Raw genomic sequence first — 17,796 nt, 5'->3', positions numbered from 1 at the left:
AAATTCAATATAAAATATTAGTAAGGCATAACGTTTGCAATCGTCTACTTTATTTTATAGCCCAGTGCAATCAAATATTTTACTGATTCAGCTAAAGTGAACCGAGAATTTAACTCCTAGAATGCATCGACAAGTTAAAGTCCAAACTTGTCTCCTTGATAGACCCCTGGCGACGTGGAATCACATACTAAAAGTAATTTAAAAATTGAAATCGGCCACGAGCCTGAACGCGATGCCAAGGTATTGTGTACATACAACAAATAATCAAATAAAAACCAGTGGCCTGTAGAAAAGGGCGTAAATGTCCCCCACTCCAGGTACTGACATGGATGGACGCTGCACTTGTGTGTGTGGGGGCAGGGTGTGCGAGTGAGTCAGGAGATGGCCAGAGCTGGCCAACCAAAAGAGTCAATTGTTGATGTCCACTGGGAGGGAAACAAGCTTCGAAAGGCAAGACAGATGCACAATATCAACCAACCAGAGAAAAGGAATTTTAAAACGCAGTCCAACTCTCCAACCAAAAGCGATGGGTATGTCTAAAGTCCCCAAAAGCCCATAGACAGAATACAGCAAGCCTCTCAGGGCAGCGCATGCGCTGCCCAGGCTCGATCTAAAAATGGAACAGGATACTGCTGATCAACGAAAACAAAAAAATTTGGAGTGATTATGAAACCAACCAATGGAAAGTAATGGGCAGGCTTAAAGCCTTTTTCTATTTTTTTGATTTTATAGATAACAAAAACATTTTGTAAGGAACACCATATGCTCTGTCTCAGCTGAAACCTAATCAAGGAAGACAAAGATACCAGTAACTACAAAACGTTGATAAAAGCCACTTACTTTATGAGAGGGCATGGCGGTTATGTTCCATAAAGTGAGATCTAATTAAAATCTCAGGATAATTAAGTCACAGTCCACAACGAACTAGAAACAAAACAACCACATGTTAAGATCCTGTTTGGTAAACCTTTGCACAACGGTTATTAATTTTATTTAAAGAACTAAAAATGTCCATTCACAAGATGTAGGTGAGTATCAAGGAGGCCCACTGGTGATGAGCAACACTGTTTATCTGTATATGGCTTCAGAAATACTACCACCTCTACTACACCCCAGAGCAAAGTGGCATTACCTCTTCCCCACTGTTTTCCAACATGGTAAACTAGTGCTCAGGAAAACTAATGCCACACACAGCTCTTTCTCATGCATTTAAAAACAATCTTCTCGGACATATCGCAGAAAGATTAAACCAAATTTACCTTCATGGTGACTACACCAGTTCCAGTCCCCAGACTCTGTCCCATTATCAAATTTTATAATTTGTGGCAGGATTACAAATGAATGGACACCTGATATAACACATAAGATAGTGTGACCTATGCAGCCACACCCAAATGCATCCTCGTCAGGTCCATTTTGGTAATAAGGAGTCTACTAATGTTTAGGTGGCATGGGAGGGTAATGGGGACAGCAGAAAGAACTAGCAGTAACAGTCCTCATAACAGTAACTGGGTCTCATATGCTAGCTCTTTCTCCCTCTTAAAGGAGGCAGGTAAATTCCACAGCCCAGATTAAAGAAAGGGCATAGGAGTAAGAGGCATCAGACAACCTAATTGTAAGCTGTTTTTTCCTTTACCCTTTAGCACAGGACACTTCTTTGGAGTTAGCCCTCTATAAAAGGCGTCAATCATGTTTCTCAGAACCTCCTGCTTCGTATGTGCATTGTTGCTTTATCAGGAAGCATATACAGTGTAACAGCTGCGAAATGCATACAGAGTAGGCCATGTAGCTGCCAAACATACATCTCTGATAGGCTGTGCATGAATAATGAAACTGAAGACACCTTAATCTCTGGTGAAGTGCAAGGGCTGGTCTCAAATAAGAACAGCAGTCGTTAATCTACCAAGCAGAGCTGGCCGTGGACAACTTGGACAGCATCACTTCCCTCAATCTTTACAGTTTGTCACAAACAGTTGGTCTATGGACCTGAAGAGCCCTTTGTTGCTCTATGTAAAAGCATAAAGTTTGCCCAACAGTATAGTTTTGCAGCCTATTGACCATATATGAGCAGAAAAAGTACGAATAAAAGTGTTACAGGGAATTTAGTCATAAAATGGTAACGGAGGTAGAGTGAGTCGTCAGCGGTACATTGGTGTGGAAAACAGTCTAGGGATCAGGAGGAGTACAGGGCTTGAATAGAGGGGAGCCCAATGTCTCAGGAAGTCATAGGATTGATGGGCCTTTGCATTTACCAGACAGAGCCCAGTCAGAACTGCAACTCATCATGGTAGATCTAATGTGACAAACAGATACCAGGTAGCAGTCTAGTACGGGCTCACATTTTACACACAAATGCTCAAGGTCCCAAACGCCGCACACTAAAACGCTGTGATTTGGCCCCTAAAACTAACATACAAATATTCCTGCTGTAGCCTCGTGAGCTGCATATAGAATCAAAGTACTGGGTTGCTGAACTTTGAGAAAAATACTCTAGGTATAGCCCTCACACCTGCCCACAAATACATCAAGATTTTACCCAAGTTTTCTACACAAATTCTCCAATACCTACACGCCAGAGAAGCACACAATTACTCCAAGCTGCACAAATATGCTCCAGGTGTAACACACAATTTCTTCAGCGCCTGGCTACCCCAGCTGTATGCATATTTCAGGTGTTTCCCAAAGCCGCACGCCCCAAACTGACGGATAACCAATATGGTGCTATACTACTTTATGGCCACACACAATTTTACCCAAAATTAGATCAGCGTAACCGTATTCCCAGCTACGATATCGCCATCCTAAGCCACCTCCAACTGAGCCTTTTATTTAGGACTATTGTGCACCATGTTAATATTTCACAAACTGCACTCCGTATAAACACGGGTCCCTCAACCCAACCTAAAGAAATATCAGCAACACTTAATAGACACTGCTCAAAAAAATGAGAATGGGAGTTTGTGTTTTTTACGGATATTGCGTCCATAAGTAGTTTTCCCTCTTAATGGTACATTCGCTCCAAGATGAGAGATGCACCTTTAAAACAATGGCAACGCACCTTTTAAAGAATGGCAATTAGAAACTACGTCCTCCAAACTTCACTTTGCACAAACACCTGTGTTAGTGCAAAATATGGGCCAGCCTGCTTGACGTAGACATCGGTCTCAACAATTAAAATTAGTCTCACCAGAAAACAAGCCCGCGAGTGGTGCGCCCGAGCAGCCCACCTCCCTTTCCTTCATTCATTTAGTTGCTTCCTTGTGAAATTGATCCAAAAAAGAAGAAGCCCGCGAGTGGTGCGCTCGCTTGTGCCACAGCGAGACATGTGGTTGCAATTATCACGCCCGTGTCTGGGCACGATAATTGAAACCACATGGCAGCGGTGCTCGTAAGACACCAATAGGCCATGGGCGGAGCAATGCGCCCGCCTATGGCAAATTGCGTGCTGTCTTCTATAAAAAGACGCACGCAAAGGTCAATAGCGTGTGCCAAAAGCGATTCCTAGGTCCGTTTCTAAACCCCCTACAAGAGGCAGGCGCGAAACCTAAAAAAGAGAGAAGGGAAAAGAGGACTACCAAGATGATGATTCTGGATCCAACCACTAGATGGCGGAATAATGCACAGCACTGAATCCAGAAATTTCTTTAAGCTGCAAAACTATTCCTGCGGGTAAGTAACCTTTTTGTTTAGAATGGTCCACATATGGGTGCATGGTAAACCATAACCCCGTGCATGTTCATGACGGCCCCCGGGACGTCATAAGTCACGTGGGCGTGTGCTCACAACGGCCGGGGGCCGCCTGAATCACGTCTACTATGTAAATGATCCGCACAGCGCGAAAATTTGCAGCGCATTCAAGGAGGTAAACAGAAGACCAGTCCTACAACATATCTGGGATACACAGAAAAAAGAAGCACCTTTCATTACAATGAGTGTGCACATGTAGGCTTGTTTTCTGCTGAGTGCAGCAACATTTCTTCACTCAGCAGAAATGAAGCCTTTCTGCTTACATACTTAAATGATTTGATATGTATTTTTGCTGTACTGCATTTCTTTTTACTATAAACGTACTTGCAAGTCTTCCACATTTGGGATGTTTATCCTTGGTATTATTATATAGAGCTCCGGGGTTAGGTCTGTGCCCTGTAAATGCCCCCAACAAAATAAAAAAAATAAAAAAAAGTGCACACTTTCAACACACACTGTTCTACTGTTTGAGTTAGAAGGCACAAAATCATTATTTGTTGGTGAATAACGGTTTCAGCAGGACCTGAGACGGTATAGTTTTCTTTCTTGCGAAGCCATTGTCTTTTGCACAGTGTTTGCAGTGACTTCGGCATCAATATGTGCTGAAGACTCGAAACAGCAAATTAATACAATATCATCATCATAACGCTTTTTCAGCCAGATTCATCAAGCTAAATTGCGCTCGCAATGAGCCAGATTCTGAGAATCTTGCCCTTTGCGAGTGCAATTTTTGCATTTGGGATTCATCATCCCAAATGCAAAAATCGCTAATAAAGAATTCGCACATTTGCGAGGAATTGCATTTAAGGAATCTCTATTTGAGATTCCTTAAATGCAATTCATGAACCATTTAAAAATTGCGAAATCGCAATTTTGGGCCGCTATTTACCGCGAGGTCAAACCTCGTGGTAAATAGCGAAAACTTAGAAAAATGCATTTCAATGCATTTTTCTAAGTTGCATGTTACACACACACATGTCCTTTGGACATGTGTGTGCACAACACCAATGTAGATTACATTTCAGGGGTGCTACAGGGTGTCCTTTGGACACCGTGGCACCCTTCAAATTACAATCTTATTTGCGATTAGCTATAGCTAATCGCAAATAAGGAATCAGTGGGAATCGCAAATTAAATTGCGATTCCTACATGAATCCCGTTTTGCGAGTCGGTAATAGCGATTCCTTATGAATCGCTATTACAGACTCGCAAAACAGGACTTTGATGAATCTAGCTGCTTATGGTTTTGCCTTGGAATAGACATGGGTGCAGTAGGTCGTGAGTGAGCAGAATTGGCCGAGCTACATGTAGGTCCCAGTGCAGGATGTGCACAGATTTATTTGTGGAAGTTCCAGTTATTTTTGCATCAATTAGTGCTAAGATTGAAGGAATTTGGTTGGTAACTTCATGAGCAACATTATCTTTTATGATAACACGGAATGTGCTCTATGTGATATACCACGCTTCACTCAATGTATTGTGGGTAGCATTTTAAATAGACATTTCTAACAGTCTTGTGTGCCTTTTGTTTTATCTCTCTAGGGTGTGTGTCTGTGAGACCTGGAGTTATAGTAAGGGTAAAAGAAGAACAACACTCTGTTCCAGTGCTCCAATATGCAATGGGAATAGAGAGAATGATGCAGGACAATGACTCTGCTTGCAGAAACCCCAATGGTTCGAATGAGGAAAATGAGATACGGCAGAAGCCGCCTGTTAAATGTCACCAGGTTTCAATAACGAGGGGGGAGATGAAAAGGAAAGCGAGTTCATCTGCCCAAAACTGCCAGGAACACAAGAAAAGAGGGAGAAGGAAAAGAAAGGAGCAGCCGCCTCTTCGAGAACACCAGGACCCAAGGATGGTTGAAGAACAGGAACAGGGGTCTTTTGGAACCTTGGAGTGGCCAGTGCAGGTTGAGAGAATTAAAAAAGAGGAGACTTCAGTCGAAGGGAAACTGGGTTCAAAGGGCAGAGGGGCAATTACAGAAGAGGGAGAGCAACAGGGCTCAGAGAAGCAGATGGGCATCAAATTGGAGGAGGAGACACCTGTCGGAGATTGCCAAGAGGAAAGGCAGGAGACATATTTTGGAAGTTACCATGGTGCAGCGGAGTCCGAAAGAATAAAGGAAGAGGCAGCTACCGAAGTTCACCAGGACTCCAGGGTTGACGAGGCGCAAGCAGGTGCAGCAGAGACCAGAGACATTGAAAACTATTGCGCAGGTCAGTAAAAATAATTAAAAGTACCATGGACATAGCAGATATTGTCCAGATTTGCCTAGAATTCTGTTTTAACCTCGAACCCTTCTAAGGCCAGGCAGCTAATGGTTCTGAATAACCTTTTTCCCTTTGCCTTGTACTATCTTTGCCTCTTAAAACCCTCTGAGAATGTGTGAGCGTTGCTCTGAATACTTCATCACATGCTACACATGGTGGAATAACCAGCCCCTCCGTTCATTTGAAAAATGTATCCATGAAAGTGTTTGCCCAGATCCTTTGTACATATGCATTAACTTTGACGGGTGGGGTGAACCTGAAAAGCAAAGCACACCCACTCGCCCAGTCTTCTTTAGCCACATGCCATTCTAAGCTGGAGAGAAACTAAATAAACTGGATATAGGTTAAGTACCAATAGAACATCCAGGAGCTGCCCCCCTGCGCCTTGAGACCCTTTCGGATGAGTGGCCGCGCTCTACAAACCCCTGATCGATTGATTGATTGATTAATTGATGGATACAGAATATAAAAGTACTTAACAACAGGATGATTTCTTTGTATTGGATAAATGAAAATAGTGTCGGTCCTCAGCATAGCATAGGTACAAGTTATATGTTAATGATGCAATTGATGCAGACGCCGCTGCAAAACGAATAGGGTGTGTCTCCAATATCTAGAACGCGATACTTGAGTACATAGCTTCTGGACTCCTTTTGCAGCTCAGAGCAGGATTTAGAGTAGGGCTCACCATTGGCCTTGTGCTGTGTGAGGCAAAGACAACGCGTCTATGGTTTCATGCTCAAAGTGGACGTTTTTATTCGCTCCATGTTTCCTGCATCATAGCTCCATAGTCAGAGACTCTTTACAGGCCATGCGGAGCACTAAATACAGGAGATGGAAGGCAAGGTACAAGGTACGAGGAACGTCAAACGTGGGATAGTTCTTCCTTCACATGCCACTATTTGGAACATTAGATTAGGCAGATGCAACCGTATATCTATGCCTGTCCTAGATGGTTGTCCCATCAGTGTTTTTGTTCCGAAAATCCCAAACCAATAAGGCCTCCACCCCTTTTCCTGTAATATAATTTTTTTCTTTCTTAATCATATATTGTGGAAAGCTGGCTTTTTATGTAGTGTCCGAAAAGGAGGTACACTATATATAAAGTCCAGACGACTCTTATTGGCTTAGAGGGCTTAAATTATTAATCCCAAATGCTCTACCTTGTGGTACAGTGGGCAAGCTGTTTAGGCTTACCAGAGGGTAGTGTAATCATTTGTTGAGAACACAATCAGTAAATGAGACACATTCAAGATAAAACTCACGCCCAATTTAGAAAAATAACAGTTATTTTTATAAATATATTTTTTTAACACCAAGAACTTCGCAATTGGGTAAGTACTTTTTGAGTTATCAATTTTTTACAGGTAAGTAAATATGTCACATAAATGCGTTTTTGCGTGGTAATGCTTTCCTATTGAGAAAGAAACATACTGCATACCAGTATTTACAATCGTATTTCGGGGGGTGGGGGGACCCTTTATGACTTAAGGTGCTAGGGGATCACGGTCACAGTATCCACCAGCAGTTCAGGCTTATCTGCCCTGGAGTGTCCGGGTGCAGAGGTGCTTGACGGGTTGGTAGCCTTGCGCTACACCACAGGCAAAGAGGGTGTCCACCTAGAAACAGGCTGCAGAGGGGAACTTGGGGATAAGTCCAGGAGCTTCCATCAGGGGAAGTCAGTATGTGAGGGTCTTCGGAGCAGGAGGAACAGTCGTTGTTCATGGACCCGGGCCGGGGAGCTTGGGTACAGAGGGTTTTGGTCAGCTATTCCTGTGCATCTTAGGTGCTCAAGGTTCTCGTTTGGACCTGCAGAGGGGGGACAAAACAGGACAGCTGGGCTACTCTCGGTGCTGGCCTCTACAATACTGTCCCTCATTGGCTGGTCAGTCTTTGCATTGTTGGAGTCTGTATTGGACTTACAAGCTTTGGTTGCTGCAAGGAGTCTGGAGGGCGACTCCTGGGGATCGTGGCGTCTCAAATCTCAGTGGGGAGATGGACCTGACTTCTGGGAGCATTGACCACCTCCTGGTCGACTGCTGCATTGGTGTACCCGGTGGTCAGTAGTTCTGTGAACTGGACGTTGTGGTTTTTGTTTGCAAGCTGCAGGGACGTGGCTCCTCCACTTCAAGGGAGATGCTGACGGCTTGGCAAAGTGCTGGTGCCCCTTTGAGGCTTTTGGAGAATGCACAGCTGCAGCTCGAATCAGGTTGTCTGTACTGGAGCAGGCAGACAGGGGTTGGCACCAAAGTCCACCGGTAGTCCTCAGTACTCACTTCTTCTTTTGTCAGAGGAATTTGTGTTCCTGGTGTAAGGGGGCCACCAAAATACTGAATTTAGGGGTGTAAAAGGGAGTGAAGGGTAGTGGCCAATGTGCTACTTTCCCTTGAGGTCACTACACCCCCTATATGACCACTTCCTGTGGGTAGTGAGCATAACCCTTTTCCAGATTTCCTAATTCCACCACAACCAAGATGGTGAAATCTAATTTTCATATTCACTTCAGGCAGCCCACCATAGGGGTGTGACTAGCCTGGAGGTGCAACACGCCTCCAGGGATGTGAAATTCCTATTGCCCGATGCCCAGGACATATTGTTTGGGGTCAAGGGCAATACGTTTTCATGTGTATTTTGTCCTTGGGACAAGTATGCCCAACCCCCTGCAGCAAAAACCATTTGGCTGCCAGTATGCAGTACCACATTATGGATCAGGAAGGTCACTGTCTGCAGTTAAGGTAATATTTATGTCCATATGTAAATGCTTTTCAATCTTGTATTCATGGTTCATTAATTGAAAACCTTTATTATTAGGGTGAGCACTCTAAGTAAATGTTGTAAGCTCTGATTGCACTACTGACAGTGGTTCCAGTATAAAAATGTGTACACGTTTTCGAAGTTTAGCAATATGAGGCTATGCTTAATGCTCCCAGAATGCTCTTTGATGCAAGTATTTGCTGAAACTTGAAAGCAAGATTGATGATTCTTTGATTTCAAAATAAAATGTTCATAAAAAAAGTGAAAGCAGGGAAAACAGCATTTAGCTAAACTACTGCAACATTTCAGGTACCATTTCTTTGCTGCATCTTTTAGTAATGTGTTGATGCATGCTAGTATTTCCCTCAAATATTCATAATGGAAAATCAGTGCAACCAGTTTCAATAAAATTATGGAAAACAAAAATAAACAAGCTCTAGAAAAGCCAGTTGTTCTGAAATTGGTGGTCAGCTTTTTAGTTTGTCAATGTGTGAATTGTTTTGGCATGGTTTTTGTAAAACCTTATTGGTGTGGGAGCTGGCGGGCCCTCACCAAACAAACATTGGCAAAACCAAAAATTGTTTTTGGTCTCAAAAAGCACACAATTGTTATTGGCACTGAACTATACTACATTGTGTGCCGATATGCTCCTTGTGAAAGAGCAGAATGCTGTCACTAACAGTGAAGCCAGCTGATACAGAGAAGGAGAGAGAATTTTAATAAACACAAAAGGTCATGGTCAACGCCAGACCAAATTAGGTGCCCAATTATTAAAGTTAGTCTCAAAAGTGCACCCATGGTATATGTCCTTGCATTAAGTGCAGCTATACGGCTTTGTGAATTCCCAAGAATTTACAAATGCAGTACAAGAAATAGTACGCCTAGAAAATATTTGTTAAGTGCATTTCAGCATGAGCAAATATGCATGTGCAGATTTACTCATGCCAAAATGTGAGTGTTTGCAAGTTCACTTTCCCTCCAACCACTTTTTTCCCAACTCTGGAAGAAGGTTTACGTCTGCAATTGTCAGGAGTAAATTTACAACATTTCTGAGAATTGGAAAAGATTAGAGAAAAGTTGTTGATAACCCTTAAAACTAGCAAAGTAGTAGGTTTGCACAGACTCAAAAGGGCATTCTAACCCTGGAACTATTGCTTACCACTCCCGTCAGGCCCAGTATGTAGATCTGCGGAAATGTAGCAACATAAGGGGATTGCATGTATTCAAACACTACTGTGGTAGGAGCCCTGGCATAATCACAGAGGCTATATCAGAGCTCGTATATAATGAGATTGCTGCCATAATTTGTCGCTGCACTACATGGCACCAAAGGGACAAGTGGATTTTGTTACAGGAAAGTAGATTTATGAAGCAACTTTCCCCATAGGCAAGTAGATAGTTTATTAAATTCCACACCTCTGCGCCCTGCGCCTCCTTGCATAGCTAATTTCCCACCTGTCCTGGTGCTAGATGGGCCACAGGGCAGGGGTTTACATTCCTAGGTCTGGGAGGAAGCTGGGGTCGCATATCAAAGGCGGCAATGGATTTAAAGCCTCTGGCTTTGGTATGCAGATTCACTAGCCATCTGCTGGGTGAGGTGATAACACCTCCTACCAGATCAGGCATTGTTCCTGACCTCCTGAGAGGATGGGCTGTTGTGTGGCGTTTTAGGTTCCGATTGAATTTTCCCGATTCATGCCCTCATATAGGTACAATTCATGTTACCCTTATATAGGCATAGAAATCAAGCCCTTATTTAGGCATAGCCCATGCATACCAAATACAGGCATGGCTACTTCCATCCATTCACCAAACGTCACAACGATTTCTTGGAAAACCATCTTAAGCCGTTAGGGACTTCCCCTTGCTTGAATATTGATTTCTCCAAGAACTCAGTTAGTTTTACAATGAATAGCTATTCTTTAGGGGTTCATTCATGACGTTCATATGCCCGACTTTACGTCAAACGTGGCATTCCTGAACACCTTCAAGGTATAAATATACCTTCACTTGCTATGGCAAAGCACGGTGGTTCGGAGCAGATCGACGACCTACTTGCCCAAAGCAGCTCGCTACAGCAAGTGCTGAAAGAAGCCGACTCTCCATTTGACACACTGATCAGGAAGCTGCCCTCCTCTGCTGAGAAATCCAGCTCCAGTGTTTGGGACTCTTCTTGCGGGGTGTTGGGAAATCGAGTCCCGAGAAAGAGATACTAGACCTCCTTCCTTCTAAGGTATGGAGCTGATTAGAACCTAGAGAAACCTCTGGTAGATTCTTGGCAAAACTAAACCTATGCTAAAGACCACACTTACTTCTTCCCTCGTACTAGACCTAGGTTAGGTACATTGGGGTAGGAGTATTTTAGAAGCACCAGTTGAGTATTTTAGCCTGTGTTATTTATGTATGTATTTGTATGGCTAGGACACCATACCATGCTATTACAGTATTATTTCATAATACTATTCTCGCTGTACCCATTATACTTTGAATTCTGTCTAACGATTGTAGCAGTTCATATCTCTTGTATGAGAAATAAGACTGTTCAATAAACCCTTTTATTGAAACACCCATCTCTATTTTCTCTGCAACTCTGAAGAAACGAAGCATGCACGACTGACTGAGTAAAATAGTTTTGTATTGTTTCTACGACTGAAGATATTTTCCAGTGCTAGGGAAACAAAGTTGTCATGTTAATTCGGTTGTCAGAAACTAATCCCTTCTTGTGAATTTGAGAAAGTTTCTGGTGACCTCTGAGCTAGCTTGCACTCACAATTAAGTTAAGTATATTCGATAGAGACCTACTGACCTAAGTCCTACGTCAAATCTATAGGATATATTATTCCAATGCGCAGAGCCTATTGGGAATATAGGAACTACACTACATGGCGCCCAACGTTTGGTAAGGCACTAATTTAGTGGAGTAAAGGGATAATATCCACCATAGCTAAGTAGGACGAAAATCCTATGTATTAGCTTTTTGGTTTGTTCAACGTTGAAGGATACAGTGTTCCAAAATATTGTGCACCTTATCTTTGTTTCCTTGAAACTTGCTCTGCAATTTTCATTAAACAATGTCGAATAACGGAAATTACACCAAAAACGGTGGAGCCTCGGCTGATCCAGCAGTTTTTGACACAACAGGTTTTAAGGAGAACCATTACTCTAAAACTTATAAAAAATGGCCTAACATCGAGAGGTTGTAGGGTAGTTTTTGTGATAGAGGCACATGAATGTCACCAGACAGAGGTACTCTATTCATGGATAGTCTTCCCTGAAGCAAATCCAGTAACAAATGTGTTTCACTACTACAAAGAAGATGAACCACTAGCGGAATACATTCCTTTCGAGGATATTGAAATTCCACTATCTTACCAAGAGCATGCGCTCTGGTTTAATGATGCCCTAAAACATTTAAATCACATTACAAGGCTCGGTCCAATAGGTAGACCAGGAGCAATATGGTCGGCCATAGCCGGCTACACACCAGGCCCTGACATTGAAGCAATGTCGGCTGATGAATTACTTAGTAATATACAAAGATTAGTAGAATTATACAGTTAAACCACAACTGTCTGAAAGTCCTGAAAAGGTCTTTACTAAAAACACTCCTACTCCTCTAAAAAGAAGTGGGAAAGCACTAAACAAACTTCTAAAGAGAAGCGTTCTCATTCCCAAGGTAGGTCTCCTCAAAAGGAGCCCTCTGAAAGGAGGTATAACCACAGGAATAGGGATAATTTGAGAAAACCTGACAGATATCAAGATACTGATACACGTTCCTCTCGTACCTTTCAGACTTCGTCACAGAAATCCGAAACAAGAGGACGGTCAGAAAACAAGGAAGAACGCGTGAAGTCCAAAGACGATCAACACGTTCAGAAAAACAAGAAAACTCTTTTCACCAAAAAGAAGGTATCCGGTCTAAAAATCAGACATGCCGAGGATCTTGAGGACAAAACTCAAGAACGGGGAATGGGTTCAGACAATGTTGGGCAGTGCCGCAGAAGTCACCATAGCTCGCAAGAACTTGAAGGATCATCTGGAGACAGTGGACCTGAATGAATTCATTCATGTTGAAACTGCAGATACCAGGGTTAGTTCTCCACATACGTTATATGAAATAACACTCCGGATGGAGGGAGACATACCGAGAAAGATAAGAGCACTGTTTTGGGAGCGACTAGCTAAGGGTTATGAGATTCTTCTAGCTGAACAAGACTGGCCACCACAATTTGTCAGGGAGTGCCCTGATGGCGAAGACATCATTATGCCAGCCTTCTCCAACCACATTACAATTCATTCAAAATATGTCTATGCAGGAAATGGGCAGTCGTCCAGGCTCCAGCATTATACAAAAATCATGTAGGATGGGATGAGGACTCTCCTCACCATAAAATCCAACCTCAACCAACTGCGCAAAGGCAGTACCCAGTTAAGCAAGAAGCTAAAAAACAGGTCAGGGAGATATTAGATCAACTTGAATACCAAGGGGTGATTGAGACATGCACCTCATCAATGAAAAATCCTTTGTTTCCTGTCTCCAAACCAGACAATACATATCATCTGGTATTTGATTACAGACATCTAAACTCTGGTTTCAAAACATTTGCGGTACAAAATGCATACAGTGCAGAATTAATGAATAACATTGTGCGTAAGAAGTACAAAACCACATTAGATATTTCTAATGGTGTCTTCTGTCAAAACATTGCACCAGAAAGTAGGTATTTGACCGCTTTCTCAATCATGGGGTCACAGTGTCACTTCTGTCGTCTCCCCCAGGGATTCAAGACTAGTCCTGGGTTATTTTCAGCGAGAGTAACAGAATTAATACAAACATATGATGACGAAGCATTATCATATGTGGATGACATCTATCTGACAGACGATGACTTGGACAGGCACTTGAACAGGGTGAATACCATTATACTTGGATTCGCCTCTGAGGGTTATAAATTCAATTTTAAGAAATCAAGAATTAGCCATCTCAGCGTCCTTTTTCTAGGATACAAACTTTCAAGTGAAGGCAAAAGCCTGGCAGCAAACTTTCTAGAGAAATGTGCACTGCTCCAACCTCCAAAAACTGCTAAAAAACTTAGTTGATTCTAGGTTTCCTGAATTTCAGAAGAACTTACATTCTAAATTACGCAGAAAGGGTAAAACCTCTCTACGAATTAATCAAACCTGATTTCAAAACAGTTAATTGGACGCAAAAACACACGGAAATTTTGCGCTCATTGCAAACAGACATGTTAGCAACTAAACATTTACAAACACGCATAAACGTACGCAACTTAGTGATCCGCATAATTCCAGGACAATTCGGATTCATGTACTTAACTTTTAACGAAGGTAAAAAAGTACCAATAGCTTACAAATCACACTGGTACACACAAGCAGAAATGAAATTCACTTCTACAGAAAAAATTCTGACAGCGGTTCAAACTGCAGTAGCAAAAGAGAGAGCCCTCGCACAGGGTAAGCGCATTATGGTGTTATACCTGTACCTGCCTTAGAGGCAGTAACAAAAGCGATCATACCAAATGCTAAACCTTTACATCCGAGATGGATACAATGGGTTAATTCTCTTGCTGCAACAGACGTTGAATACGTTTTTGATCCTTATTTGAAAACACAAGTATTTCTACAGTAGAAACAAAAATGTCCTCTGCCTACTGAAATTCTGCCTCTAGAGAAGTATGAATGTATAATTTATACTGACGGATCAGCTTAACCCGCTTCGGGGGGTAAACAAGCCTATAGTGCGGCGTGAACGATCGTTAAAGGTCGCTGCCGCGATGGCAAATTCCGACCAATGGTCAATAAGTTGCAATCTTTAGGAGATTGTACAGCTCAGCGAGCTGAACTACAAGCTTTCAAGATGGCACTTGAGAATACGGATTGCGAATTCCCCCACACTCATAGTGTGCGATTCATATTATTGTGTTCAATCTTACAATGAATACTTGCAAAACTGGATTCAAAACGGTTACAAAGATGCAAAAGGTGGCACAATCAAGTATAAAATGCTTTGGGAACAAGTAGTTCAGTTAAGAAAAGGAACTACAAAACACTCATTTGATACATACGATGAGTCATCAACGTGATGGCGTTCACGTTGAAGGGAATTCGTTGGCTGATGAAGCCGCGAAGGCAGCTGTGCAAACGGCTTCCGTAGCTGCAATCACTCGTTCAAAAAACTAAAATAGCCAGCGAAATAATGCTGGCTGTCACTGCGTCCAGCAAAGACAGTTTTAAAACATTACCTAAAGGGTTTTCACTCAAATACTCATATGTAACTGAAGCGAATAATGTTCCGTTTGCTCGAATCCCTGGAGTGGGGGATAGGGTAATTCCAAACATGGAACATAGATTAGGACTCATTTTAGCAGCACTTGAAGGGCTCGCCTCTGCACATGCAGGTGTTTCCGCCACAGTATCATTATTAAAACAGAGATACTGGTGGCCGCGCATGAGGAAACAGACCAGAAACTATGTTTTGGAATGTGAAATATGCCAAAAGATGAAAGTCTCTACTGTGAAACGTCCTGCGCAGATGCCGCTGTTAATTTCACATAAACCATTAGCTTGCGTTTACCAGGACCTCTGCGGTCCCTTACAGAGGGATGGTAACTATAAATATATCATGGTCGCAGTGGATTCTTGCTCAAGATTCATTTGGATGTGGCCTCAGCGCTCGGCTGACGCTTGAACTGTTATAAAAGATTCGCAAGACTTTAATCGGCACATACGCAGTTGGCACACTACATTCTGACCAGGGTCCTGCGTTTAGTTCTCGAGCTTACAAGGAGGCCATGGTCAATTTGGGCGTTGCATTGGGGTACTCTAGTCCATTCCATCCTGAGGGAAATTCGGTAGTGGAGAGAAAAAACAGAGACATAAAGCAATCTATAACAGCTAGGGTATTAGGCTCGGATGACGGGTGGGTAAAACATCTAATAAGTGTCCAACGTAGTCTTAATAATCTGCCAAGAAGTTCTCTAGGGGGTATCACTCCATACGAAGTCCTTTTTGGGACCAGAATGTTAATATCGGATCTCGATTGTCAGATTTCAGTGGTAGACCCAAAACCCTTTGATATCAAAGACCGTTTGGCTGTTTTACAGGACTTAAATGAAATAAGACGAAACAAAGTAACGTGTTCCTGAAGCCAACCATCACTGAAGAGAAACCAACCATCCCAGCAAGGCCTGTCTGGATTCCCAAGCTTGGGGATCTAGTCAGAGAAAAGATCGCGGACAAGAAGGAATTTGGGCCTTCTTACAGACAACTAGTACCTGTCCTAACAATCCACGGATCAAGAGCAGTATTACTGCCGCCCCTTACTGGTAAGAAGGAGAACAGGTTTGTGTCAATCGACCTGGTAAAACCGCATCATGTGGCCGAACATAACCAGTAGGCCAAGTGGACCCCGCCAATGTAGCAGACGACTTAATCTGTATACTATCCAAGAGGTTCAAACTGAGAGACTCATCACCTTTGAAGAATCTGCAGTGCAAAAAGGACTATGCAACAAATCAATGGAACTTGTACCTCTTGAAACCCAAATAACAGTTAGTCAAGAAACACCTGTCTACAACTATGTAGCATCTGACTACACAAATGTATCAAGTGGTTCCAGTGATTTCAATGAATCCTGATGCAATCACTACAGTTGACAGAACTGCCTCTGGCTATTTCATTAACTTTGATACGTTTTCTGAGGATCCCAGCGAACGGGAAACAAAGCCAGTATAAAGAACTTTCAAAGAACAAACAGCAGAACTTTTTCATCACCTGGAAAAGACTTATCTGGTTTCACCATGGATTGAACTTTGGATTGTGTTGGGTGTGCTTTTTCTTCTGCTTTGGTGGACTCTGGTAATAACGCTGGGAATGCTGATAAATGGAAGATATGTTAAACAGGACACAGCAAGTAAGAACATCAACTTACTCCTCAAACCACACAAATCATCTCATCGTGAACAAAGAGACTTGTCATCAGTAAACATCACTGCCGTTCCTATACCAGGGGGTATAGCTTGGGACAGAACTGATTATGCCATTTTTGGCCCTGCAGAGCTGTTGAAGATTCCACATCAGTTCAAGATTTCCTTGAATGACTGTGTGTCATCTAGTACCTTTTCTGATGATTGGGACTTCGAGACTGTTACTAATATGATGTCAAACTTAGAAATGCTTAGAAGGTTCATTAGATTATGAACAAATGTATTGCTATAATCACTATGGTCATCATTTCTTGCACAAACTGCAAATCCTATAAGTGTACTAATGTATAACCAATGGGAACATTGTCCTACGCCACTCAAGGGTAGCTCAAAAACATTTTTGGGAAAATTTCCATACTTTTCAGGGTTCAATGTATCTAATCCAAAAAACATTTTACTTTAAAAATGAAAACAAAACCGGATTGAAAAGTATGTTGTCAAATACCAAGCAGATTTATTCTGCAGCCTTTTATGCCCAAGTGTCTAAACTAGGTTTTGACTTTTGGAAAGACAACATTGAGACAAAAACTGTCTGGAGTACAAAATATTGGCAAGTGCAGGATATAGAAGCTTTATTTCGAGCCTGCATCATCCCAGAGCAAATAATGTTTTTGAATGACACTGTCCAACGGACGTCTTGTCTTGGGTTAGCTAAGATAATAGACTTAAACAACCCATCCATACCTACACCTACACCTGATAGTAACACTTCAGAGTGGGAGGTCGACGTACATACTATTTTGCTTCACAACAGAACAGATCCAGATTGGAAAAAATGGTTAATCTGGCCCACAGACACAAACACCTGTCAAGATAGATTCCTGAATAAAACACGGGGGTGCACATTCACTAGGCCAGACCCAAGATATGTTCAGAGACAGCATCCAGGAATAGTAACAACATACAGTGTAGGGAAGCTGTGCCTTTCATTGGCTACATAGATCTACACTTAAGGATGTAAAACAACACTTATCTTTACTTAAATATGGCGCTGAAGGGAATTCTTGCTAGGACCAAG

The 17,796-nt window shown here is 42.3% G+C and overlaps 1 protein-coding gene across 1 annotated transcript in view; it reads left to right on the top strand.

The window, feature by feature from the left end:
• Nucleotides 1–17,796, top strand: part of LOC144799681 (uncharacterized) — a 100,034-nt gene that overhangs the window by 18,038 nt on the left and 64,200 nt on the right. Inside the window, exon 2 of the mRNA XM_078671164.1 lies at nt 5,290–5,964. Within this exon, the coding sequence (XP_078527290.1) occupies nt 5,290–5,964 (675 nt within the window). The remainder of the gene's footprint in view (nt 1–5,289; nt 5,965–17,796) is intronic.

Source organism: Lissotriton helveticus, chromosome 12 (assembly GCF_964261635.1).
Source record: "Lissotriton helveticus chromosome 12, aLisHel1.1, whole genome shotgun sequence".
Classification (NCBI taxonomy): domain Eukaryota; kingdom Metazoa; phylum Chordata; class Amphibia; order Caudata; family Salamandridae; genus Lissotriton; species Lissotriton helveticus.
Note: the sequence above shows the minus strand (reverse complement) of the source record. Positions and strands in the feature narration are given on the sequence as shown.